This window comes from Neophocaena asiaeorientalis, unplaced genomic scaffold, assembly GCF_003031525.2.
Source record: "Neophocaena asiaeorientalis asiaeorientalis breed wild unplaced genomic scaffold, Neophocaena_asiaeorientalis_V1.1 scaffold30, whole genome shotgun sequence".
Classification (NCBI taxonomy): Eukaryota; Metazoa; Chordata; class Mammalia; order Artiodactyla; family Phocoenidae; genus Neophocaena; species Neophocaena asiaeorientalis.
In genome coordinates this window covers 6,895,819-6,923,531 of record NW_020174923.1, presented here as the reverse complement: position 1 = coordinate 6,923,531, position 27,713 = coordinate 6,895,819, and the positions used below count along the sequence as shown (strand labels likewise).

General features: G+C 45.8%; 1 protein-coding gene across 1 annotated transcript; it reads right to left on the bottom strand.

Annotated features, from left to right (window-relative positions):
- Nucleotides 1-19: 19 nt before the first annotated feature.
- On the bottom strand, nucleotides 20-27,713 carry NUP85 (nucleoporin 85). The gene is made up of 19 exons (XM_024761053.1): nucleotides 27,603-27,713; nucleotides 25,096-25,189; nucleotides 23,014-23,176; nucleotides 18,643-18,713; nucleotides 18,060-18,103; nucleotides 16,870-16,939; nucleotides 15,565-15,686; nucleotides 12,054-12,188; nucleotides 11,827-11,949; nucleotides 11,485-11,616; nucleotides 11,130-11,236; nucleotides 4,198-4,281; nucleotides 3,976-4,041; nucleotides 3,636-3,787; nucleotides 2,773-2,890; nucleotides 2,531-2,631; nucleotides 1,024-1,175; nucleotides 592-693; nucleotides 20-201 (listed from the first exon to the last, which is right to left on the bottom strand). Exons 1-19 carry the CDS (start codon nucleotides 27,633-27,635, stop codon nucleotides 100-102), a joined length of 1,971 nt encoding a protein of 656 aa, XP_024616821.1. The 5' UTR covers nucleotides 27,636-27,713; the 3' UTR covers nucleotides 20-99.

Sequence of the window (27,713 nt, the reverse complement as noted above, 5' to 3'; positions counted from 1 at the left end):
AGTTCTATAAGAACTTGCCTTATATTTGCAAAAGAAAACATTTATTCTTTTAAAAATGTATATACATTGCCTTACAAAGATAACGTGTTGGAGCCGGCCTCAGGAACCTTCCAATGAGCCTTCTTTTATAATTGACCGGGCGAGGTTCCGTGCAAGAGCAAGTCTCAGCATTTCCACCTTGGTGATCTCTACGTCATCATCCTAAAAGCAAAGAGCCTGCATGAGGCACAGCAGGAAGTTTACCTTCTTTATAGTTCCCAAGACTCTCTAATCCAAAGGTAGATAAAAGGCATATAACATTCAGTAGTATCTTCCAGCAAGTTCTTAATATTAAGAGATGGAGCTGCATGCAAAGGACCACTGTGACTGACTGACTGACTGACAGGAAAGAAAAAACAGACAAGAACACTAGAATCACCCCATTTTCTCCTAAAATAAGTTGGCGTGTCACAGTTACAGGTTAAGAGGTATCTTAAGAGGCATGTGAGTTTGTAAGGGGCCAACATCTCGGGGTGGGGGGTACACCTGAGCTAGAAGGAGCCTTTTCTCATCTCCACTGTGGTACCAACAAACTGGAAAAGCTCAGCTGACCTGGAGTTGCTGGGCATCAGGCTCTCCACGCACTGGTCTTCCTGAGGTCAAGTCCTCCAGGCATCTCATCAGCTCGTATGTTTGCTCTGCTGAAAAAATCACCTAGGGGAGAGACGCTGCTTCGCTTAGCTGCTCCCCAGCCAAAGCCTGCAGTGGTTTGGGCACGGGCTCAAGCCGAGACAGCCTTTCTTGTATCTCACTTGGAGAAGTGTGCTTTCTGTATGCAACCCTGGGAGGGTAGAGCAGCCCCCCATTCTCACTCCCAGCTCTTGTCAGGGTCCTGGGCTGAGCACTGTCAGTAGACAGATGCCACATTTCAAATTAAGTAGCTTTTCTTGTGTCGATATGGGTATCCAGAGTGGGCGCGATAGGGCAGTACACGCACGCACGCGCACACGCACAGAAGACGATCACTGTGGACTCAACCTGCACCTGTTTCTGTTCCAAAAGGGGCAAGGCATCTGTTAGGAGTGTCATCCAGAAAGTACGGGGGGCAATCTGGGACGTCATCAACGACAGGAGAAGAGAAGCAGCATCAACGAAACGCTTCTCCCCATATAACCGGTGGAACTCGCGGTACTTTCCTGTTGAGAGCAGAGCACACTAAGTCACCTCTGACCCTAAACAAAAGAGACCCCAGGCCAGCCTTTCCACAGAGCAAGGAAATTCTTCCAGAGTGGCCTCCAAGCTCACGGGCCAACAAGACCAAAAGGATTCAAAATACACACTTAAAAGGGGTTCCAGGGCTTCCCTGGTGGCGCAGTGGTTGGGAGTCCACCCGCCGACGCAGGGGACACGGGTTCATGCCCCGGTCTGGGAAGATCTCACGTGCCGCGGAGCGGCTGGGCCCGTGAGCCATGGCCTCTGAGCCTGCGCGTCCGGAGCCTGTGCTCCGCAATGGGAGAGGCCACAAGAGTGAGGCCCGCGTACTGCAAAAAAAAAAAAAGGGGGTTCCAGAGAGCCAAACCTGGGAGAATATAAGCATCAATATAAACAAGAGTCATGAATTATATAACAGATTGAATAAAATAACCCATAAGGCCATTACTGATGTAAATCAAAGAATAAACGGGGACAAAGAGGAAGCCTGCCATACAGTGGAATGCCAACTATGAAACACAAGGACTGGCAGTGAGAAAATCACCAGTAGTTAACTAAAACTAGTGGGTCAAAGTTTGATGAGAAACAAGACATTTAAATAATCCCAAAGTATCCCTCCACAAATTGTTAAAGGGAAAATCTTTACACGTGACCAAGGTGAACTCCACCAATAAGGGGACGACACTGAGGAGGACACATCACCTCAGTGGAATTCCTGCCCAAATATATAATCTGAGGCTGCTCGTGGATAATCCCCAAGTGAGACCATTCTACAAGAGAGCTGCACTGACTCTTCAAAAATGTCAAGATTAAGGAAGCACCAAGAAAGGCAGAGGCACTAACGAGACATGAAAACTAAATGCATGAACCGAGACAAAGTAAAGGACAACTGATGGGATCAGAATACGGGTTAGATGAGAGTATTATATCAACGTTGAGCCTCCTGATTTTCATAACTGGTTATATAAGAGAATGTTCTTATTCTTAACAAACACATGCTCAGACATTTATGGAGAAAGTCTCCATATAAATCTCCAACTTATTTTCTGACTGTTCCCCAAAAACCTGATTGAGAGAATAAAACAAATGAGGCAAAGTATACGTAACTGGTGAATCTGGATAAAGTGTGTATGGGAGTTCCTTATTCTCTACGCTACTTTCACAACTTCTAAGCTTGAAATTACCAGAAAATAAAACGTTACCAAAAAATATCCTTTGCAGAGACTGGTACACAGGGTTCTATGTGTTTTAGACTGGAGAAGCCTAGAACAGTCCCTCCAATCTCCATAACTGTCCACCTGTGCTGAAGGTCCAGGGGACAGAGCCCAGAGAGACTCACCCAGGAACGTCAGTCGATCACTGAGCATCATGGCTGGCCCCAGGTTGTCAATGAGATCCAAATCAGAAAAGCAGCCTCGCTCACAGTAATCCCTGAGGAACCTACAAGGCCCGGCCCAGAGGTCAGAGCAGCAGTCCCAGGCCCACCTCCCAACTGAGCAGCAGTCCCAGGCCTGGGCAGTCCCAGGCCCACCTCCCAACTGCCCAGGCAGTACCCAGGAAGCACACACAGATTGAGCCCACCTGTCTGAGACGAGCGTGGCGAAGGCGGCATCTTTGGCTCGAATGCTCCAAGAGAGGGCGGAGCCCAGGCGATTGTTGCGGACAGCTTTCATGGCCAAGATCTTACAAATGCTGCGAACTTTGCAGGGAAAACAGTAAAGAAACTTTCACCCTACAAATCACTCCATTCCTGAACCCTGCTGGGATAGGAGCAGCTTCCCACCTCCTCTGAGCTTTACACGGCTTCTCTGTGGGCTGTAAATACAGTTTGGCCTGCAGAACTAGGAACTTTGAGGTTTATAAATTGTCTCCTGGCAGGACTGGCTTTGTGAGTGGGTTTCATTTCAGGGGTGGTAAAAATCTTTGTATTGCTCCCCACAGATCAGCACCTCCATTATCTGTCCACATGCTGAAAATGCTACCATCCTTTGGGTCTTGAATGCTGTATGCTTTCAGAGACGGTCATAAACATGCAATGCCTCTGGGAAGAACAACAACTGAGGTTTTTATCATTCGACGGCGAGGGGGAGGAGAAGGGGCCACCATCAGCATCGCTCCCTCCCTGTGCTCTCCCCGAGCCACCTCCGGTCCTGCTTCCCCACCCAGCCAGCCTTAGCCAGCAACAGCAACCCACCTGGGACAAGTCACCTCGCACCTGCCCCAGCCTGACCTCTGGCGAACGCGTGAAAGAGTGGGTCAGGACCTTTATAACCAGGCAATGGGCTCGACTGCTTCTAGGTGCCAATGGATCCCTAGTTCTTTGTCCCTCCGCAATGACTTCCCTGTGTTTTGGTTTACCTCCTGGCACCCAGTGCCCAGACGCTCTCCAGGCTGGCTCACACGGCATGAGGATAGAAGGTACGCTGGGAGGACAGCCAACTCACCTTGTTCGGTCATCTGCCGCTGCTCGCAAACCCGCAGCACCTTGAGGGCTTTCTGCTCTGTGCTCAGAGGGATCCGCTCAATATGCAGCTCCAAGGAAACTCGGCCCAGCTCAGGGCAGTAGTCAAAGTAATCCACCCCCAGCTGCCACAGGCTGCACAGGTCCGAGGAGGACAGACGTGAGGGCCTGGGGCTTGGGAGTTAGCACCCAAGGCGGCTCCTCCCCCGACCTCGTAGCCTTCAGGGAACCAGACGGGAGAGAACACAGTCCAAGCCCCACTGGCAGCAGCCGCCTGCTGAAGAGCACCCCGCTGCCACCCCACCCCCTCGGGGCCGTCCTACCTGTGATGAGCAAAGAGTCCTGAGGCGTATTCCAGCAAGAGGAACTCTCTCATGTTGGATCCAAAGCTGGAATAAAGCATAACATGGGACCAGGACTCTGGGCCTGCTCTATTCAGGGCCCCCTTCGGCAGCCCAACCTCCCTTCTAGGCACTCGGTTCAACCCACCCTCAAGAGCCTGGATGGCGGCAAGAAGAGGGTTGGCATGGCCATGGCGTACTTACTAGAGGTTGTGCGACTGGAGGAGTTTGCAGTGATCCAGCAGGTCTGTCAGATGGGCCACAAACCACCAGTTGCTCAGGGCGATGCTACAGGTTCAGACACAAGGCCAGACTCAAAGTCAGGATGAGAGGGCATGGCCCACACGAGTGGAGCATAAGCAGGAACCCCACATGTCTTTTGCTTAAAAAGGATGGCAGGGGCAGAGGCAAGCTGGGATCTGTCTGGAAGCACAGATGAGAAGTTTCTGCCCACTAGGTGGGGACTAGTAACAGACACTGAGAAGGACACTCAACCCCCAAAGCAGCAGCTGATGATACATTTCAATGGAGAATGTCACACAGAAAATGAAAAAAAATCCAGGAACCCAATTAGATATAGAAATTGCGGACACAGAATAACATATAAGAAAAGGACTGAAAGGGACTTCCCTGGCGCTCCAGTGGTTAAGACCCCGCACTTCCAAAGCAGGGGGCACGGGTTCAATCCCTGGTCAGGGAACTAAGATCCGCATGCCACACGCGGCCGGTGGTGGGGGAAAGAATAAAAAAATAGAAAAGGACTGAAAGATTGGTGGGTTTTGATTCTTAATGAAACATGGAATTCAAAAGAACATTTTCTTTTGCATTGGAATTTGCTGTTAATTTTTCTGTTTCATAGTTTTGATTAGTGTACTTTATGAACACAACTATATATATTAGGATGTCACTTAAAAAACCATCTTGTGTTATCTATTAACTTTGTTATCTATTACTACTTTGTATAAAGAAATTATTTTTTGTTCAGTTACATGATTTGTAATTTGATTTTATTGGATATATAATCTGACACATAATGGAAAGTCAGAAGTCCTTCCCCAAACCACATTTTAATCGAAATCTAGAATCATCTGTGGCCCTTGTTAGAAATGACATTTCCTAAGGCCCTCTAAAGGTCTGATTAAATTTTTTTTTTTTTTGCGTTACGCGGGCCTCTCACTGTTGTGGCCTCTCCCGCTGCGGAGCACAGGCTCCGGACGCGCAGGCTCAGCGGCCATGGCTCACGGGCCCAGCCGCTCCACGGCACGTGGGATCCTCCCGGACCGGGGCACGAACCCGCGTCCCCTGCATCGGCAGGCGGACTCTCAACCACTGTGCCACCAGGGAAGCCCTGATTAAATTTTTTACATCAGCAACTTTTGTAAACTCTCTAGCATCATTCTGTATAGAGTAGACTATGCACTTACTGTCAGTGTGCGTACATCATTTTGAGTTATATCTTTCATTTGTTACTTGGTGTAGGCCTTCCTGTATCTGTATATAATGCCTGACTATTTTTTAAATCTTGGGAGAGGGAAAAGAAGCTTTAATGCTTCCTTTCTGTAAGGCAAGATCAACCCCAAGTAAAGTGGAGGGAGCAGACTAAGGCAATACACTGTCCCAGGCGTAATCATTCACTAAGGTAGACAATTCTGCTTTCAGGATATCAAAAGAATGGGGGTTGGTTTACACTGAATTACTGGATAAATGTTTAAAACGTTTGCCTGATCTTAGGGATACGGATACTATACTTCTTCTGCTCCAGAGTTCCATCATTATGGAATGTTGTTTGGCCTCCCTAAATTTCATATGTTAGATACATTCCAGCTTTACTAACAGCCATGCATATGTATCTGACATTCAAAAAACTATGCCAATTTTCAAAAACGCTTGTATTTCTACTACCACCTTCGAACACTAAGCTCTGTAAGTGCACTACATGCTATACAAAGCATCACGCTCCAGTGCGTTTTTGTTGTTGCTGCTGGCTGTGCCTCTCCGCTCGAGGGATCTGTTCCTCGACCAGGGAGTGAACCCAGTGAAAGCCCCAGAACCCTGACCACTAGGCCGACAGGGAACCCCCTTTGCTCAAATTCTTACAGGGTGCTTCCTCGGTCCAGGATTGCCTTTAACGATGACTTTCATAATTTTGTAATTCTGCTGCGTTCCTTCTTGATTTTGTCCTTTTTAGACAAAAGTCCCAATTAATCCGGTATCTCTTTATGACAGCCCCCTAAACAAACCCTGACTCGCTGGATGTTTGTTCTCTTAACTGTTCTAATTTCATCATAGGTCCTTTATGTATCAAGTTTTTTTTTTACTTGGTTGCGCCAGGTCTCAGTTGCGGCATCCATGTAGGATCTAGTTCCCTGACCAGGAATCGAACCTGGGCCCCCAGCACTGGCAGCGTGGAGTCTTAACCACTGCGCCACCAGGGAAGTCCCAATAAGTTAAAAGTTTAAAATACTGTTATTTCATTAACTAGAGAGCAATTTAACGAAGTGTGACAACTGGACCTCACGGCTGCCCCTCAGTTGGTCGCTTGCCTCTCTGTAGCCCTTTCATCTGTAAAATGGGAGTCATTGTACCTCTTGCCTACCTGGACTGTTTCAAGAAAAAAGTGGCAAAACAGACATAAACTGCTTTAAAGAGATTATTTTTGAACAGTACTCTATATAAATAAAACAACAGTAAGCCTGAGCGTGCGGCTGACACTAACTTGTCCTCTGCTTAAACTGCTTACCAACAGCTACACAGCTGTGTCCACAGGAAAGCACTGCCAACTGGTTCAAATCCAGTCCTGCCACTCGACGACTGACCCCTTCACTTCTAACTCCCGCCTCATTGTCAAAGTGAAGAAATTATAATGGTCAGTACAGTGCTTTGAGATTCTGAAGCTATCTTCAGAGCTATGAAAAATTCAAATATAATAGATGAAATCAGAAATGACCAGTCCTAAGAATAAAAGATCATATAAGGTGAGAAAGTGTAAACTGAGAAGATGTAAAAACAAGCTGCCTCCTCACATATAAAACCACGCACATCCCCCACCCCTCCCAGAGTAAGTTCTACATAGAAAATTAGTCATGAGCGTTGTCTGAGCAGAGGGCTGAAGGATGAGAAGGAACCTGCCAGAGGAAGACAAGGGAAAGGAGCATTCCTGAAACAGAGGAAACAGCCAGTGTGAAGGCTCAGCGGTGCAAAGTAAGCTTGTCTCGTTCCCACTTCAGAACGAAGCCTGTGTGACTCAAACTTCAAGGCAGGTGGAGGCCAGCTCACTTAGGGCCTTGTGATGAGAAACCACTGGGACAGTAAACAGGAGAATGACATGGTTTAAGTTTTTTTTTTTTTTTTGCGGTACGCGGGCCTCTCACTGTTGTGGCCTCTCCCGTTGTGGAGCACAGGCTCCGGACGCGCAGGCTCAGCGGCCATGGCTCACGGGCCCAGCCGCTCCGCAGCACGTGGGTTCTTCCCAGACCGGGGCACGAACCCGTGTAGCCTGCATTGGCAGGCGGACTCTCAACCACTGCGCCACCAGGGAAGCCCATGGTTTAAGTTTTAAAAGATTACTTAGGCTCTTCTGTGATAATGGACAATACAGAGACAGGTGATAGTGGGAAGCCAGTAAGGGGCCACCTGTTAACAGTTCAGGGAAGGGCTTCCCCAGTGGCACAGTGGTTAGGAATCCATCTGCCAATGCAGGCTACATGGGTTCAATCCCTGGCCTGGGAAGATCCCACATGCCGCAGAACAACTAGGCCCGTGCGCTGCAACAAGTGAGCCTGTGCTGTAGAACCCACGATCCACAACTACTGAGCCCGCGAGCCACAACTACTGAAGCCTGTGCTCTACAACGAGAGAAGCCACTGCACCACAACCAAGAGTAGCCCCCGCTCGCCACATCTAGAGGAAGCCCGCGCACAGCAACGAAGACCCAATGCAGCCAAAAATAAATACATAAATAAATGTATTTTAAAAAAAAAACAGTTCAGGGTAACAGTGATGGGGCTGGGCCATGGCAGTGGCTGGGGAGGGAGCAAGAAGTAGCTGGTTGTGAGATATATGGTTGTTTTTCTAAAAAATAAATGTATTTACTTATTTATTTATTTATTTTTGGCTGCGTTGGGTGTTCGTTGCTGCGCGCGGGCTTTCTCTAGTTGTGGCGAGCATGGGCTACTCTTCGTTGCGGTGCCAGCTTCTCATTGTGGTGGCTTCTCTTGTTGCAGAGCACAGACTCTAGGTGCGCGGGCTTCAGTAGTCGTGGCACATGGGCTCGGTAGTTGTGGCTCGCAGGCTCTAGAGCGCAGGCAGAGGTGCACGGGCTTAGTTGCTCCACGGCACGTGGGATCTTCCCGGACCAGGGCTTGAACCCGTGTCCCCTGCATTGGCAGGCGGATTCTTAACCACTGTGCCACCAGGGGAGCCCCAAGATATGTTTTCAAGTTAAGCTAATGGGACTTACCAATAGACTGGTTAGTGCTTAAGAACTCAGTAAACAGTATGGACTTTGGTAAACAACCACTGAGGCCAAGAACTAATGAAAAGGCTTGAGTGACTGAGACTGGAAGAAGTGCTAAATGAAAACGGACACCAGGGTCTTGTGCAAGTCTGAACAACACAGGTTTTGGATGTTCACACACATATAAAATGGAGAATTCTGAATGCAGGCTCTAAATGGAACAAGTGAACCACCTCACTGTTCAAAGATGTTCAGGGAAGACTTAAATTAGCTGCTCTGGGGTGGCCTCTGCTGGAAAAGGGAGAACTCTGGAGCCGGGAAGACCCGCGAAGGCCTACAGTGAAGGCGCTACCCTGGGTTAACAACTGTAACCCTGCAATGGACTGTCTGCCCTGCACTGGGGCTGCTGTCACCCCTCACGCCAACCCCATGCCCTGCTTTTCTGGTGGCTCTGCAGCAACCACTGCCTCTGACCAGCCAAGATCTGGTGGCTGTGGACCCTCTTCTATGAATAGAGCGTAAGGGTCTGTACACACCGCTCTACCCTGAAGCCAAGGTAGTGGGCTGGGCCCAAGGTCTGACAAGAAGATTCTAGATTAGGCAAACATTAAACTGGATCTCTTCTTAGTTTTTGAAGGAAGACCTATTTCCTTTTAGTTCGATACCTCTGGAGGACTTTAAGAGCACCAGGAAGATGCCATCTTGCCTAGCTCCCTGTGGAGTGTGTACCAGTTCCTGTTTTCCTTTTGCTGGACAGCAAGAACTAGCAGCTGCGAACCAGAGGGGAGGGACGAACCCTTGGAGGAGTCCCAACTTCTCCTTCCAGCTGTGGGGATAACAGGCAAACACGTGGCCCTTCAGCAGGGGCTGATGAACTGTGGCCTCCAAGGGCCTCTATGCTCTGCTTCAGGATCCCTCTCTGCCCCTTAGGGCCTGGCATAGTTGACATGGGGGTAATCAGGTGCCCCTATAGAAAGCTCCCTTCTAGCGCCTTGAGAAAGGATTCCCCTCATTCCCCTTTCACAGGGTAGTCATGAACCCAGCTGACATCACACCCAAAGCAGCAAGGCTTTCCTATACCACCAGCCCACTGGCCCAACCCCAGAGAGACACACCTCTCTTCTCTGGGAATCGAGCTTGGGCCTGACTGGTACAACACGTGAGAAAGCAGATGTTCACGAGACCCCAGATCCAATCCTTCCCCATCCAAGAGGGCATTATGTCTAAAACTGTGCTACTCTCTCTGAAGGTACTTCAGCCCTTCTTCCAATTCGTGGATGAGGTCCCGGGATTTGCTTTTTGGTGCCTCTTTCAGAATAGGGTAGGAAGTAGCTTCCCGATCAGAAAAACCCAAACTCCTAGATTCACAGCTAACAGAAATACCTCAGATCCTTTCCTGCTTGCCGGAGCAAGAGACACCCAGACTGAGGGTCTGCAAGCCTTACCCTTCCTCAACTGGCATGAGAGTGATGCCGTTTTCTGTGGCGTTCATAAAAGCCATTCCTCTTCATTGGCATGTCCTTATCTTTTCCTTCTACTGCCACTGAAAAGAACAAGGTACTTTCCCTTTTTATTGTCTTTCCTCCTTGCTCTGTTCAAATCTGTTTTGATCTTAAAAATCCAGATGTGGCTTATGAAGGAAGCCCTGGAAGAAATAACCCACTGCTGTTTAGACAACATATTCAGGAATGCCTATTACTTCAAATTATAGGCAGAGTCCCTGACAAAGCCAAATAACGATGCGCGAGCGCCTCTGCGAGTTACTCTCACTAACCCTCCATGCAGATGCCTCGCTGGCCGCCAGCCACCATCAGCTGAGTTCTGTAAGTCATCTTCCAGCTCCACTAAAGTCCCTATTTCACAGGTTTGTGCAAAAACTACTGACACAAAGCCCCTTTTCCTTTCTCCAAATCTAACATCATTTTCCTGAAGCCCTGGCTTGCTTTCGGCCAAACAGCAAGAGTAAGGTAGGGGGTAAGACCTTCCCACCGCCCAGATCTACTAACAAAGATCCAGTCGAAGTCAGTGAATCTGATACGCGAGCAAGGCCATCTGCTCCAGTTCCCAACCTTCTCCCTTCTCCAAGTCTTTGGTGCAACACCTACTTTTCCGGGCTGGACAAGAAGAGAGGGTAAATTCTTTCTGACTTACTACACATGGGAATTTCTGGAAAGCTTTACCTTGGATTCAGTTTCACATTCCCTTTCCTGCCTTGCTGAAGGTTCGGGGAGAGGTCTGGGGAGAGGGCTGATACAGAATCCCTGCTCTGAACAGACCCAGCCGGGAGCCCAGTGGTGTGGTGGCTCTTGGCTCACCGGCGTGAGACTGTTGAGAAGTCCCTTAAGATGGCTGCATGTCCATCAGGTTCCAAGAAATAAGTTTGCTGGCTGTTTCTGGATTTTAAATATTAAAGTAATTTCCTGCAACCTTATTTTAAGTAAACATCCCTGAAATGCAAACTGTTATAGACACATTAGCCCTCCAGCCTCAGGAAGGCCCCCAAGCTTGTCCAGAGAGAAGCCACTGTCTACCTAATGTGGCAAGAAGGTTAAGACACCAACAAGAAGGAACAGGACATCCTAGCAAAGGATGGCAGTGCTGGCTGTACAACACTGTGGATGCCCTTACCTGAACTGCACACCTAAGAGGGCTAGAGTGGCGATGGTGCAGCAGGTCCTACCTGCACTCCTTGATCACCTGGTGGATGTCAAACTCGAAGGCTGCCATCAAAATGTTGTCCAGGGGTTCTGGGCTGCTCTCACCTCCCAGAAACAGGTCAAGGCTGGACTGTGGAAAGGTGGTGACCCATTCAGTCGCCAGATGGAAGCAGAGACCCAGGGGGGCAGGCAGCGCTGCTGCATAGGGAACACTGGAGCAGGGTGATGGGGTCCTTCAAGAAGGGGCCAGAGGAACGCTCCTGCCTGTTCTCCAGGGAGTTCAACTCAATGAGGCCACACGGTGAAAAACGACCCAGCAGGGAGCAGAGCCCCCAGGATCCCTACTCCCCACCCCCACCCCAAGGAGCTCAGACTCACCTGGGCATAGAAGTGCAGGTCCATGGGTTTTACTGTGGGGTGAGAGTACAGGAGCCGGGTCACTAGGAAATGATACCAGTTACTCAGAAGCTCCTTCTGCTCCAACAGCGCAGCTTCATCTCCCAGCATGATCTGAGAAGAGAGATGCTTTCCCTCAGGTCTGGGGGTGACTTCCCGATAATGCCCCTGACCTCGACTGGAGCGTCTGGTTTGAAAGCTCTCTCCTTCCCTCAGAGCCAATAAACAGCCCTGTCTCAGGAGGACGTGTCGTTGCTGCACCGGATGCCACAGCCCCCAGGGGAAGCCAACTTGGACCCTGGCCTGGACTTGCTTCCCACAGACCTTGCAGAGAGACTCGAGATGAGGACTGGAGGCGAACGTGCCATCCTGGAGGTGCCGCTCACATCCCTCGTGCCAGTGCTGCCACTTCAGCTCCAGCTCCGTTAGTGTCTGAGTGTTACCAGGCTACGGGAAGAGACGCAGAGAGATGCCATCACCGCACAAACCCCTTACACTCATTGAATGAACCCACCTCCACGACCCAGAAGAACAGGGCTACTCGCACATACGCTGAGAACAGGCATGGTCCGCATCAGGTCCCCAAGGATTCGGCACATGCCTGCAGAGGTGGGGTTGGTGTTGGCTTCCTTGGAGAGCATCTGTCGGGCCTCATCCAGCCGGCCCTGCAGCACCAAGACGGTCACCTGGGAAGGTACCCAAGAACACAAGCATTCACGGAGGCTCGGAAGCCACTCCCCTCAGCCCACACTGGCTTCCTAGCCTTGGAGAAACGTGATGGTTCCCTCCCTCCAGAGGTAATCCAATTCATCCAATCTCCCAGTTTTAACCTATACCATGCTTTTCAAACTGCACGTTGTAACCCACTGCAGGTTATGACCAACTTTTAAAAAATAAATAAAATAGAAAATAAAAAATACCAGAGTGCATCAAATAAAGTACTGGCTCATAAACGTTTCAGTTCAAATACATATACGTATATATACAGACGCTCAGTATAAATACAGTTGATCCTTTCTATTCAGATTCCGTATTTGTGAATATGCCTACCTGCTAAAACGTATTTGTAACCCCAAAGTCAATATCCGAGGTGCTTTCACCATCATCTGTGGACATGTGCAGAGGGGCAAAAAACCTGAGTCACCTGATGTGCACATTCGCAGCTGAGGCTGAACGAGGCGGCACGCTACATTCTGGTGCCAGCTCTCACACTAAATTAGTGTCTTTCTGGCGATCTATTTAGCGCCACATTTTTTGCATTTCTGTGCTTTCTGTTGGGCCCCCAAGCGTTGTGCTGAAGTGCTGCCCGATTCCTAACTGCAGAGAAGGCTATGGCATGCCATACAGAGAATGTACGTGTTAGACAAGGTAAGAGAACACACGCGCTAGATGTGTGTGATCATTCAGGCAAGGGCAATAGTGCTGCTGGCCGTGAGTTCAATTTTAATACACCAACAATACATATTAAATAAGGTGTCCCGAAACACAAACACACACAAGATTATAAATTGATCAGCGGACAAAAGTGTTGTGACCAGAGGCTCGAAAGAACCCTGTAATTCCCCTACAAAGAGCGATGGTTCAGTAATCGAGAGCTCAGGGTTCCAGGCAACTTTATAGACCATAACTTTCATGAATAATGAGAATCAACATTATATACATACAAGTATATACGTAAAACATGCACAGTGAAAGTTCTTCCATTAAGCCACGCTCAAAAAAGCCAAGGATATAAAACCTGACAAGTCCCCAATTCCTCTCTCTAGCCTGGACTTCCTTCTCTGAATTCCAGACATGTATATCCTACTGCCAGTCAATGTCTCCACTTGGCTCTCCTAGGCATCTTGTTTAACATGCCTGAAAGTAAACACCCGGGCACCTCCAACTCACCAACCCACTTTCTTCTATTTCTTACACATCCAATCCATTAGCAAATCCTACCACTGCATCTTCAAATTGCACCCAGAATCAAGTCACTTCTCACCATCTCCTGCGCTCAGCTCCTACCCTTGTCCAAGTTGCCACCTCTGCCTGGTTTAGGACCTCAGCCTCCAAACTGGTCTCTCTGCTCTGCCTGTGCTCTGCTCTCAGCAGTGTGGCCAGAGGACCCTTTGAAAACCTACGTTAGATCACAGTGCTCCTTCGCCTGGCTCTCCAAGGTCCCCGTCACCCCATCTGACTCAGGAGTGAAATGGGAGCTCTAACCTTGTCCCTCAACTAGCTCATACATTTATGCCCTTCAACGAATTTAATCATAGCAGCCATGTGGGGTAGGTGTTGTTATTATCTCCAAGGTACAGAGGAGGGAACTAAAGGCTGTTAAGTAGCTCATTCAAGAGCTCACAGCTGGTAAGAGGCAGAGCTGGGATGCTAACCCGGGCAGTTTGGCACCACAGGCCATGTTCTTACCACTCAGCTACGCTGCCTCTCTAAAAGCTAAAGCCCTCACCCCTCCTCGCCTTCTTCAGGTCTCTGCTCACATGTCACCCCACAAGGGAGGCCTTTCTTGACACCCCTACTCTAGCACTCCCAATTCCCCTCCCTTGCTTTATTTCTCTCCACAGCACTTCACTTTTACACATGCTACATATTCGACTTGTTTCTGTATTTATCTCCTGCCTCCTCACCCAGGATGTAAGCTCCATAAGGGCAGGAATCATTGCCCTCTTTGCTCATGGTTGTTTCTGCAGTGCCTGCAAACAGTAGCACTCAATAAATACTCAGTGAATGAATCAGAGACTCAAAATCTAGGCCCAATAATTTCTGAGCAAACTCTCTCCCCGTTACCTGCACAGATCTCCTGGCACCAAAAGGCCCAGGAACAGCCTCGAAGGCGACAACTCCTTACTTGAATTTCAGATTTTATAAGTCTCCATTATTCAAGTCAACCAGCAACCTCCTCCCTGCTCCCTCCCAACTGCGTCACAGGTCGGTAGAGGTGACTGGGAAAGTACTGCTCTCACAGAAAGAGAATACATACACACAGGCTGACTTTCAAAGTGATAATCCAAAGTGACTCTGGGATCATCAATGTCTTTGTTTTGTTTTTGTTTTTTAAATGTTTATTTATTTATTTAGGCTGTGCCAGGTCTGAGTTGCAGCACGCAGGATCTTCGTTATGGCATACAGGCTCTTTAGTTGTGGCATTTGGAATCTTTAGTTGCGGCACGCGTGTGGGACCTAGTTCCCTGACCAGGGATCAAACCCAGGCCCCTTGCGTTGGTAGCACGGAGTCTTAGCCACGGCGCCACCAGGGAAGTCCCAAGGTCTTTGTTTTTAATAGCTTTACTGAGTTACAATTTATACATCATAAATATTCACCTGTTTAAGCGTATAATTCGATGAACTTTAGTGAGTTCCCCAAGCTGTGCACCATCAGCATAATCCAGTTATTAGAACGCTTCTATCACCTCAAAACAATTCTCACGCTCACTTATATCAAACCCCTACCCCAGCAGCTTTCCATTGGTTTTGTATTATCTTCATGCTTTCTAACCCTTAGATCCACAAAGAAATCAAAATTCCCTTCTCACTGCAAAGTCTACAAAGCATTATTTTTCTTACATGATAACTTAGTTCGAAACTCTCCCACAGGGCTTCCCTGGTGCTGCAGTGGTTAAGAATCCGCCTGCCAATGCAGGGGACATGGGTTCGAGCCCTGGTCCGGGAAGATCCCACATGCCGCGGAGCAACTAAGCCCACGCATCTAGAGCCCGTGCTCCGCAACAAGAGAAGCCACCGCAATGAGAAGCCCACGCACCGCAACGAAGAGTAGCCCCTGCTCACCGCAACTAGAGAAAGCCCGGGCACAGCAACAAAGACCCAACACAGCCAAAAATAAATAAATTAAATAAATAAATTTATTAAAAAAGAAAAAAAAAACAAAACCTCTCCCACGGAGCAGGGAAGAAAAAAAGACCTAAGCACGTCTCCGTAATCACAGACTCAAAGAACCAAGTGCACACAGGCTCAACAGGCAAACCCTCAGGCCTGCCTGTGAGCACAGGGAAAAGAGAATATAAGGTGGAAGGCAGGGAGGCCCAGCCTGCATGAGGGTCTTACCAAGTTCCAGAATCTCTCATGTTTGCTTGGATTCTCACTGCCCAGAACATCTGCCGACAAACTGTCCACTTCACACACATGCAGTTGGACCCAGTCAAGGAGGTGAAGGAGAAGAGGGCCGGCTGGAAGGAAAAACTCTCGTCACACACAAAAGCAGTAAATTCCACTTTCCCAAAGTACAGACAACGTAGGACACACGAGCTGACTATGTAGGAAGTGTTTTATCCCTCTTAAGTGAGCACACATGTGGTCCTGAATAAAGGGCTGAGCTAGCAAATGGACTTTTACGGAATGCTTCCTCTGGCCAGGCAGCTCCACCTTTCACTGACTCCTGGGAAGGGTTGGACGTGAGACCCAGACCTCACCACCCCACCACCCCTCAGATTCTTCAGAACTACGCAATACTCACTGGCTATGTAAGTCATGGCCATATAGGGACTGGTACTGACTAGGTGCCAGGTATGCAACAATGATAAAAACATAGTGACAGCCCTCAAAATCTACTGGAGGAGGCGGGCACATAAACAACTAATTTTAATTTCAAGTTGCTCCGTGCTTTAGCAGGAGTATGAATAAAAAGCTATAACTACAAGGAGACTATTAATACACATTTATGAATAACAGTAAACATAAACCATTAAAAGAATGCAAAAAAGCCTGTAGCACCTCCACAGAGAGCCCACTCAAGCCAGGATACTGTACTGACCACAATTTAATTCAAGATCAACAGAATAATTTGGAGTGGACCATTAACTTGTAGGGTTGCCCCTGCCCCAATCACTAGTGAAAGAATTGTTAAAGTGGCTTTGCCGCCTACCACCTAATTCCTCTTCATATCCGTAAAACCTTTTTCCTTTTTAAAATTTTAAACAACAGAAATGTATTGTCTCACATTTCAGGAGGCTAAAAGTCTGAGACTAATGTGTTGGAAGGGTTGGTTCCTTCGGAGGCTAAGGAGGAACCTGTGCCACGCCCCTCCCCTAGCTTCTCCTGAAACTTTCTTAAGCTTGACCAGTCCATGATATAAATATCGACCACCCCTTTCACACGCTAGTTTAATATCTGTTTTCTTGGTATTTTTCAGGGGTCACCTGCCTAAGAGTTTAGATTTTCAGAAGACTGTCTGATTCTTTTGGCAGTATCTGACGAAAGAGCAGGCTTCTTTGGGTATCATGTAATACTTTCTGATGGTCACGTTGATGAAAAGCAATGAAAAGAGCATTCTAGGCAACAAAACACTCCTCACAACATAGAAAAGGGCAGGGGGACACCTTTGATGCTGTGACAAGATGATTCTGTGCTCACCTGGGGCTACTTCAATAAAAAGAATCTCACAAAGGTTCCAAATGAGCTCCATTGCTGACAGACTGGAGACCTAAGGAAGAAATGGAGACAAAGTTTTGACTGAAAACATTCCTGAGGCTTTTTCTTAAAGCAAAGAAACAAAGGATAGCTTGAGACACCTCATGGTCATTCATTAACTCAACATCTACTGACTATTCCTACGGCAGGGTTTCCCACAAGGCAGCCAGTGAGAGAATTTTAGGGTGGGACACAGACTAATATTTTCTATTTTAATGGTTGTGGTTTTAGTTTAATGTGCATTAGAAAAATATAACTAGCTCATTACACCCATGATCTTGATGAATATTAGCAAGAGGCTTTGAGTGTAAAGGGAGAGACGATTTTTAGAAAAATATTCACTAAATAATATTACAATATATAGATAGAGCAAAAATTGTCAAGTTGGTATTCAAGGGACTGACACTTAGGAAACAGTCTACTAGAAAGCAAACCCGGGACTTCCCTGGAGGTCCAGTGGTTAAGTGTGTGCACTTCCAAGGCAGGGGGCGCAGGTCTGGGAACCAAGATCCCACGTGCCGTGGCCGATAAAAAACCCACAAACCCAATATAAGACACCAAAATAAATCGGGTCTGGACCCTGCCCTTAGGAATATGCAGTATTCCCTCCCCCACCATTCTTCTGTGCAAAATCACAGAATACCTTAACATAAGGGAAAATAAATGTTTTGATGACAGAGATAACGCACCAGTCCCTATTCACTACTGAGTTTGAACAATGTCAAAATTCTAACCAAAGAAAGAGAATTCTTTAAGTCACCTTCCAACTAAAGTTAAACAACCGGCCGCTTAAAAATGTTGGGTTCATTAGCTGAGTTCAGTTTATGAGACTAACCAGTGATTCCAAAAGCTTAGCTCACTATCTCAGGTGACACAATGTGGTTAGGATTTATATTTCCCGTAAGAGTTGAAAACTAATACAAGTATTTACCAAGCACATCCTTGTGTTCCAATGTGCGAGGCCTTGAAGGGGGCACTGGCAAGTTCAAGATGATTCTTACCACCCCAAGGAGTTGCCTATCTACCTGGAAAGAGAGACTTCTGCAAAACCAGTGATTGCAATGCCACTGCAGGTGGGTGCTGAGGATGTAGCTGGACATAAAGGAGGTACCAGTACAACAAAAACCCCTTACCTGGATGCTAAACTGGCGGTCACTGGCTGGATCTTTACCAGCAACTAACAAAACACAAGACATTTTAAGTGAGCAATAAAACTTTAGTCTTACTGTTATAGCTTCACATATAAGTACTGTGGCTTGTGCCTTCTAAGACCATTCATTTTCACTATAGATTTTTTGAAAAAGGCTTCATAGCTCTGTTGTAGATGAATGATCTTAAACCAAGGCCTTCAAATTACAAATGGCTCTTTCAACTACAATACAGCAAATGTAGAGACCACCATGTTATATAAGACTCTACCCAGCATCTAGGAGTCACATGGCTCTCGTGGTTATTATGACTTTAAATCACCAAGGTCAAAGAACTGGGAATGTGATTATCGAAGATCTTGAATTTGGCCCTTCAGCCTCATATGTGTCAACATAATATGTTCTAATTTGAAAAACGTACTCAAGACAATTGCCAAAAAATTAAGGATTATGTAAGATGGGAAAGTAGGAGTCTTGAACTGGAATGTCAATCAGATTTTAACTTGTCGTATTTATAGCCAGATAAATCCTTCAACTATTATCACATACAAACAGACAAAGTCCTTACTTGCAAGCTGGTGCATTTCCTCCAGGCATGCTCTTATGACTGATCGGTAGTTTTTACTCACTCGAACCAACCTAAAAACAATGAAATGACATAAAAGACGAACCTGGAACAGTTTGTGGTGATAGAAAGTAAGGAACATCTTGTGAAGATAGAAAGTATAAAAAAAAAAAAAAAAAGTAAGAAGTTGCTGAAAGACAGGAGCCAACTTGAAGGAGCTCCTAATGACCAAAGCTGAAACAACTTGAGCGACAAAATAAGTAAAACACCACATGACCCACTGACTAAAATAAATATCCTTGAGTCCACACTGATACTAATTGTTGCAAATGAGACCCACTGACGGACCCTAAAATTAGTGGCTGAAATTTGAGGAGAAATGGGATTTGCATAGTCGCAAGGTTTCTCCCCCAAATACTTATTAGTTACACAGGGAAAGATGGTAACTTTACAGTACAGAAACCACATTAACCACGCAATCAAGGTCAACAACAACATAAGAAGGCCTCAGCGTCATGAACCTCGTGATACGATGTACTGAGAAGGACATATCACACCACTTCTGTGGTATTCTTGCTAAAAACGCATAACCTCTGTCCAATCAAGAGAAAGCACCAGACAAACCCGGGACAGTTTGAGGGACGGTCTCCAAGACAATTGGTCAATATTTTTCAAAAGTGTCAAGGTCATGAAAGAGATGAGGGAGAAAAAAACTAAATGCAATCTCATTTGGCTGCAGAAGAGAAAAAAGGACATTAGTGGAAAACTTAGTGAAATTCAAATAAGGTCTTCACTTAATCATACTGCATCAATTTTTTTAAAAATTAATTAATTTTATTTTTGGCTGTGTTGGGTCTTCATTGCTGTGCACGGGCTTGCTCTAATTGTGGCGAGCGGGGGCTACTCTTTGTTGCGGTGCGGGGGCTTCTCATTGTCGGGGCTTCTCTTGTTGTGGAGCACAGGCTCTAGGCGTGCAGGCTTCAGTAGTTGTGGCACGTGGGCTCAGTAGTTGTGGTGCACAGGCCTAGCTGCTCTGCGGCATGTAGGATCCTCCTGGACCAGGGCTCGAACCCGTGTCCCTTGCATTGGCAGGCAGATTCTTAACCACTGCGCCACCAGCGAAGCCCCATACTGCATCAATGTTTAAGTTTCCTGGTTTAAATACCAGTAATGTGGCTATGTAAGACATTAACATTAGAGAACCTTAGTAAGGGATGTACAGAAATCTACTATTTTTGTACCTTTTCTATAAGTTTAAAATTAGTTCAAAACAGAGTTCTTCAAAAAGGAAATAGCAGATTGTAAAGCAACTATACTCCAATAAAAATTAATTTAAAAAAAATTTGGTAGAAAGGGTTCTACAACTAAGCAGGTGGCAACAAGGTCATCTCTCCATCATCACCATAGGCTGTTTGAGATAGGAGAGACCTCACAGGTCTATCAGTCTGGGTCTTTGTTTTGGAAATGATACAAAAGAAGCCTAAATCATGGGGTTTCCCTGGTGGCAAAGTGGTTAAGAATCCGCCTGCCAATGCAGGGGACACGGGTTCGAGCCCTGGTCCGGGAAGATCCCACATGCCACGGAGCTCCTAAGCCTGTGCGCCACAACTACTAAGCCTGCACTCTGGAGCCCGCGAGCCACAACTACTGAGCCCACACGCCACAACTACTGAAGCCCACACGCCTAGAGCCCATGGTCCGCAACAAGAGAAGCCACTGCAATGAGAAGCCCTCACACCACAACGAAGAGTAGCCCCTGCTCGCCACAACTAGAGAAAGCCTGCGCGCAGCAACAAAGACCCAACGCAGCCAAAAATAAATAATGAATTAATTAATTAAAAATTTTTTAAAAAGAAGCCTAAATCATGCTCTAAACACACACGCACACACAAAGGAAATAGAACAAAACAAACAGAAAGCAATTGGCTATTAGTTACCAATATGCACATCCTTAGCAAGAAACATTAGTTCTAAATGAAGAACCCTAAAGGCCACCTACTGGCTCCATTTATTTTCATTCTTATTTTATTATTATTTTTTTTTTTTCTGGCTCCATTTAAAGATGAACAGAAGGGCTTCCCTAGTGGCGCAGCGGTTGAGAGTCCGCCTGCTGATGCAGAGGACATGGGTTCATGCCCCAGTCCGGGAAGATCCCACATGCCGCGGAGCGGCTGGGCCCATGAGCCATGGCCGCTGAGCCTGCGCGTCCGGAGCCTGTGCTCCGCGACAGGAGAGGCCACAACAGTGAGAGGCCCGCGTACCACAAAAAATAAAAATAAAGATGAGCAGAAGCTACAATGGGGGCAGCAGGAGGTGAAGCAACTTGCACACACTGTCTCACCTAATCCTCACTACTCCTTACCCCCTTTCACAGTCAAGATTCAGGCCCAAATAAATAACTCACCCAGCCAAAAAGCAAGGTAATATGCTGACCCTCATGCACAAAACAGGAGCTACCATCCCACCATTAGTAGGATATTTACTAATTTATTAATTCAGCAAACATTTTAGAGCACCTACCGTATAGATGCACGAGGAGATCTGGGAACAGAGGGCCCACAGAAATAAGACGGGGTCCCTGCCTTCCAGCAATTACAGGACTTTTGACATATTTTTTCCTTGGAGTCATAATAGATTTCTCTGAGTTATCAATATTCTGTACCAGAGCCTCTTGTCATCAGTGATCTCTCATACACAGACACATACATAGACATAGACAGACACACAGACACACAGACACACAGACACACACACACACACACACACACACACGCATGCGCGCGCTGACCAGGGTACCCTCCAGGGTGATTTATTTGTAAAATGCTTATCAAGGAAGTAAAATACTATGACACTGTGGTTAATAATAAGACACATAAAACTGGTCTCCGGGACCTCCTGCAGGGGGTGAGGGCTCAATCCCTGGTTGGGGAACTAAGATCCCCCATGCTGCACAGTGCAGCCAGAAAGTAAAAAAAAAAAAAAAATTAAAACTGGTCTTCATCCCCAGTCCCTGACCCACAGCTCCTAAAATCTTTGAAAATTCCTAAGTGATAAGAGTGCTAGAAGCATCTTTTGTTCCAACTCTGGGTGGCTCCTGGATGAGGGCTGGTCACAAGAAAGACCAAGTCATAATTAGAAACTTGAAATTTTCAGCCCTGTCCCTGACTTCTCTAGAGAGGGGAGAGGGCTGGAAATGGAGATAATAATTGATCATGCCTACATGAGGAAGATTCCATAAAATCTCAACAGCATGGGCTTTGGAGAGCTTCCAGGCAGGTTAACACATCCATGTACTAGGATGGTGACACAACCCAGCTCCAGAGACAGAGGTTCCTGCACTTGGGACCCTTCCAGACCATGCCCCACATACATCATCCAGCTGTTTTTCTGTGTCCTTTCTCATATCCTTTAACGAACTGGTAAATGTGTTTCCTTGAGTTCTGTGAGCTGCTCTAGCAAATTAATCAAACCTAAGGGGGTCATGGGAACCTCTGATTTATAGCCAAGTTGGCCAGAAGCTGTGGGTAACCTGGGGACCCACTATTTGTGATTGGCGTCCGAATGGGGGACAGTTTTGTGGGACTGAGCCCTTAATTTATGGAATCTGATGTTATCTCCAAGTAGACAGTGTTAGAATTGAGTTGAATTGTAGGATACCCAGCTTGTTTCAGAGAATTGCTTGGTGGGGGAAAAATCCCAGACATCTGGTGTCAGAAGTGTTGTGAGGAAAACACAGGAGGGAAAAAACTGTTTTTTTGTCGTTGTTTTTTTCAATACAGATACCAACACTGTCCACTCCCTAACCGTAAGAATGGACTCTAAGAAAAACCTAACACAGGGGTTCTCAAAATCCACTGTGCTTAAGACTCACCTAGAGATTTTAGGATCCACCCCTAGAAACTGTGCTGATATGAGGTGGGACCTAAACAAGTACCTGACACTGATGCAGTTAACTCATGAACCACACGCCAAACAATTCTAGTCTTCAAATAATACAAGTTTTCTGGTCTCTTCACAAAAAAAATGCTTCAAAAATAATTCTTTAAAGACAAAACAAAACTCCCAAGAGTGGAACCTCATTCAATGACTCTCAGGTGCTTTTTTGGCTTAAATTTTATTCTTTGGAGGGTAAGTGAAGTAGGAATATAAAAAAGAAGCAGCCAGTAAGTCAATCAGCAGCCACTCGCACAATCTCTGTAAGACATTTCCATCCATGACCATTTATACTGCCCACTAAAGAGGACACAAACTAGAACCAGGAGTCCCTTATTTCTCCAGGAGAGCCATCCATCACGCAAAAGGATAAGGATGCATTTCATGCGGTTTCCCCACAATTCAGCTCTGGGCTGCAGCACCTATCAGCAGCCTACTTACTGAGTTTTTCTAGATTTTCCAGTCAACTCTTCTTCAATTCTCTGGAGGCCCACAAAGATCCCATGGGATTCATTGAAGAGTTTTCTCAGGATTTGAGAGTAAACATCCTCATTCTTTCGGATTATATGGATAAAGGGGCAACCTGGCATCATGTCTGATTTTTCTGAAACAAAACAGAAAAAAAATTTAACACCTATCACCATCATCCTCATGAAAGAACCCACTCTAAAAACTTTGAGTATCTAATTACAACAGCTTCTTTGCTACTGATTTCATTTATTAAAAATGATATGAATTATCATTTATCCACACGTGAATTTTTACTTTTTTTTTGGTCGCGCCACGCGGCATATGGGGTCTTAGTTCCCCGACTAGGGCTCGAACCTGCACCCCCTGCAGTGGGAGCAAGGGATCCTAACCACTAGAATTCCCCATACATGAATTTTTAAACACAAATGTTTACTCTCAGACTTTACTCCTCAATTCACTGGCATATTTTGTAATGACCTTTCACCTCCATCAACTGAAATATACTAGAAAAAAAGAGTAAACTCACTTAATATTAGCCTATGTAATATTCAGTAAACAAGACAAACCTACAGCTGAAGTTTTATATAACATCAAAGTAAATATTATTTTTATATTACTTTTTTACTGCCACTACTCCTAAAACAAAGAATCAAGAACTGACTAAACTATTTTGCAACAGTGATGAAAAGGCTCTATAATGATAAATGGTTAGCCACCAACTTGTGGAAATTTCTTATAAACAACTTCTCAAATAAGTTATGATAATGTTCAATGGCTTGTCTTGAAAGTGATTTCAATAGATATAAACAAAAACAGAAAGAAAACCTTGAGTTTCCAACAATCGAGGACAAGCCAGAAATGTTGATAAGCTCTCCTATTAAGTAGGAAAAGGGCCATCCAGACCTAGTCACCGAAGTTTCTCTTCTGAGCAACTTCCACAGCTCTGCCAAACTTGAGATCTTCAATACCAACATATCCCATAAATATTTAACAACATTAGGGATAATTTTTTATTTATTTATTTACTTATTTGGCTGTGTCAGGTCTTAGCTGCTGCTTAGTTGTGGCATGGGCTCTAGAGCGCGGGCTCAGTAGTTGCAGTGTGCGGGCTCTCTACTTGCGGTGCGTGGGCTCTAGAGCGCAAAGGCTTAGTTGCCCTGCAGCATGTGGGATCTTAGTCCCCTGACCAGGGATTGGACCCGTGTCCCCTGCATTGGAAGGCGGATTCTTAACCACTGGACCACCAGGGAAGTCCACGTTAGGGATAATTTTTAACTATAAAATCAAGAAAAACTACATTGCTCAAAAATTACATGAACTTCATACCATGTAATCTGCCAAAATTATATGACCTTCATTAGCTCAATCTGCTCCTTGTAAGAGGAGAACCTCCACACTTGGATAAAGAATGTTGCAAATATTACAAGAAAATCTCTTCAGCATTTTCTGAGATTTCTCTCTTGAAAAGGAGAAAGGCAAATCAAATATCAAGATTTCAGTTTTACCTTGCTACTAGAGGGAATCAGTATTGGAAAGGTAAGATCCATGTCTGATACCTACTGGAGCTTAGAGAACAAAGCCAAGGACAAATCATTTTGCTCTCCAGCTCATTTGTGCTATTTATTAACAGCCTACGAGATTCAATCAAGTTCACAATACTAACATAAAGGTAAGGGCTATGACATTTGCAAAAATTCACAATGAGGGGACTATTATAAAGAGAATTAGTAAAAAAAATTAATTAATTAAATTAAAAAAAAAAGAGAATTAGTTACTCTGGACAAAAAGGAAAAAAAGCTTCACATATTCAAATATAAAGAAAACCTTTCTTTAACACTGGAAGACCACTGTTAACCTTTTTTCCTGGACTCAAAATCTGCCAGGTCTCATAAATCAATGAAAATCTTAAATAGCTACATAGTTTCAAAAATGAACATGGTACAAAATAAGTGCAACTGTTTCATATTTCAGCTAGTCATACCTGAGAGAAGAAAAAAAAAAACAAATGTGCCAAGAAGATAATCTAAAAGAAAAGAAAAAAAAAAAAACTACCTTTTTTGTTGAAAGAGGTTTCACACACCAGCATCTCCCCTGGACCCCAGTCAAAACACATTTGCTTCTTCTGGGAATTCACTCCCGGAATCAACTAGTAAAAAAAATAAGGCACAGAAATTGTTATTCTTCCTAAAGGCTTTGCTTTCAAATTACTTGCAGGTATAATCCTAGAAGCCAGTAGTCGTGAAAGTTATTAAGTGCTAATCTATGAACACAGCTGAGTGTGACTGAGCAGCCCTGTCTGTTAGACCCTAAATGAACAAGTGAATTTTGCTAGGCACATCAACCCAGCCTGTCACTTCTGAAGTGCTGATAAAAAGGAAAGCTACACCCCAATCAATTACTATATGGTAATTCAGTGATCTGTAGTTCAGAAAAAGGGAAGTTAAAAAAATTAAAAAGGAATTGAACTGGTTGTTACTCACTAAAAAGACAGAGACCTCCAATCCCATGGCTTCTGTGTCACATCTTTTATGACTTGATTTTTTTACTCCAACTCAGACCAATCCCTCTAAGTCTCGGCTTCATAAATCCAACTGCCTAATCCACACCTTTATGAGCTGTCTAACCTCTAGAGCTATATCCATAACGTCAAGAACCAAAAAAGGAACTCTCGATGCTCATTCCCAAACCTCATTCCTCTCCCCCAGTGGGACCAAGCCTTTCCCAACTGTTAGGAACAATCCTTGTAATACCCCGCTTTCCCTCATCACCCACTGAGTTTATTTTAGCTAAATATGTATCTGTCCTATACCCCGGCAATTCCATTTCTAGGTATTTATCTGCAAAGAAACAACCAAAGAAAGACAACAAGAACTGTAACTTATATTTTTAAGCACCCTTGACCTAAAAAGATAAGACCACTGGCCTAGAAAAACTGCTCAAGATTATTCTCTCTCTGAATCTACACTTAAACATCCCTGAATCTGCTAATTACTAACTGGCCTTCATGTGCCTTGATAAGAGGAAGCAGCTGCGTGAAGAGCAGGCCCAACAACTGCTACACGGGTGACAATGGTTTTCAGGGTTATTCATCAGCCTCCTGAGGGTGTGTTCAGCGTAAGCCCAAAGAGCAGACTAACTCTCAAACACCCACGTGACTGAGTTCGAACTTGCAGAGCTGAGGTTCAGATTCTAGACTATGCAGTTCTGCCAAGATTATGCCCCCCTGAGAGGCTTTGTCCACAAGGCCAACCAGTTTCCTACCTGGTCTCCCCAACACCAATGTAAAGCTGGGTTATCACAGGTCAACCATCACTACTGGGGGCAAAATTAAGCTTAGATCATTTTCATTCCATTTGTAAATGCATGACTCATTGTCATGGTTCAATAACAAAGTGGCTCTCCTGGGCTGCACAGGGTACTGGGAAGATTTCCCCATCCAAAGATTCGGACATAAGTGAAGGAGGGAAAAGCAAGATAACACGTAGTCTGTAAAAGTTCCAGTGATTCCGATAGCCTAATTTTTCACCCCGGAAACACTGACATAGTCCTTGATAGACATTTAATATTTAAGATACTTTATATATGCATTAAAAGTTAACAATCTACAGCATATAGAAGTAAGCTTTATAGAGAGTAACAACCCACGTTAACTGCTATTTGAGATCTCATGTCTCTTTTTGTCCAGTTAGCTTTGAAATGACTTCTATTTTCAGTTTTTGGTTCTGTCAGATACTGCTTTGCAATCTGATGGCTTTAGCTGAAAACTGAAGGCATCTTAACCTTCTAAAAGGCAAAAATACAAGGTCGGGCAACTTGCAGTTTAGTGGGGCTTATAGGTTACCAAGAGCTAAGAGATGCAGAACAAGCCTAAACGGACAGAAATATTTGACCTAGTCAGGAAAGGCTTTCCTGACAAAGAGGCTACTGGAGCTTGCATGTAAGAAATGAACAGGACATAAACCTAAGAGAGAACAGATCCCAGGCAGGGGGAACAGTAGGTGTCCCTTATCTAACAACCATGAATCTCTTGATAAGCATCGTAGATCATCCACACCTGACATACTCTCTTGAGAGTTCAAATACAACTGAAAGGAAACAGAGCAATAAAAGCAAGAATAGTCGCCCGAAAGAATAATTATATTTAGTAAACCCTGGGCCAGCTCAAGCACAGCCAAGCTCACGGCGTTGCGATGTGAAGCTTAGCTCGGCTGGGAGAAAAAAGCCCCAATTCCTGTGCTTGGTTCAAGCCCGCTCATTAAAGCATGAGCCCAAAAGGAAAAGCCAGTGAAGTAGGAAGGTCGGGAAGACAAGGGACGGAAAGGGATGGAGTGGGGCCTCCAGGGCCAGGTATTCTGAGTATACAAAGGGGCAGAAACCCAGCGACCACTGCGACCCAAACACGGGCACCTAGTTAATGTGACTTCTGGATGATGGTAATTGTACTGAGAGAAGGGGACGAGCACCTCGCAGGCGGCAGAGAGATAGACAAGCCTGCAGGGACGAAGCGGACCCAATCCTCGGACCTAGAAGGCAAACAGTACTGTTCGAGGCACCCTTACAGTGACTGTCGGCTCGCCATCTAGCTCCTCCATAGCGCAGCACCTCACCGCCCGGAACTCGCAGGGTAGCCAACGCTCCCAGCTCGGGCCTCCCGCTCCGAGCCGGCTGCG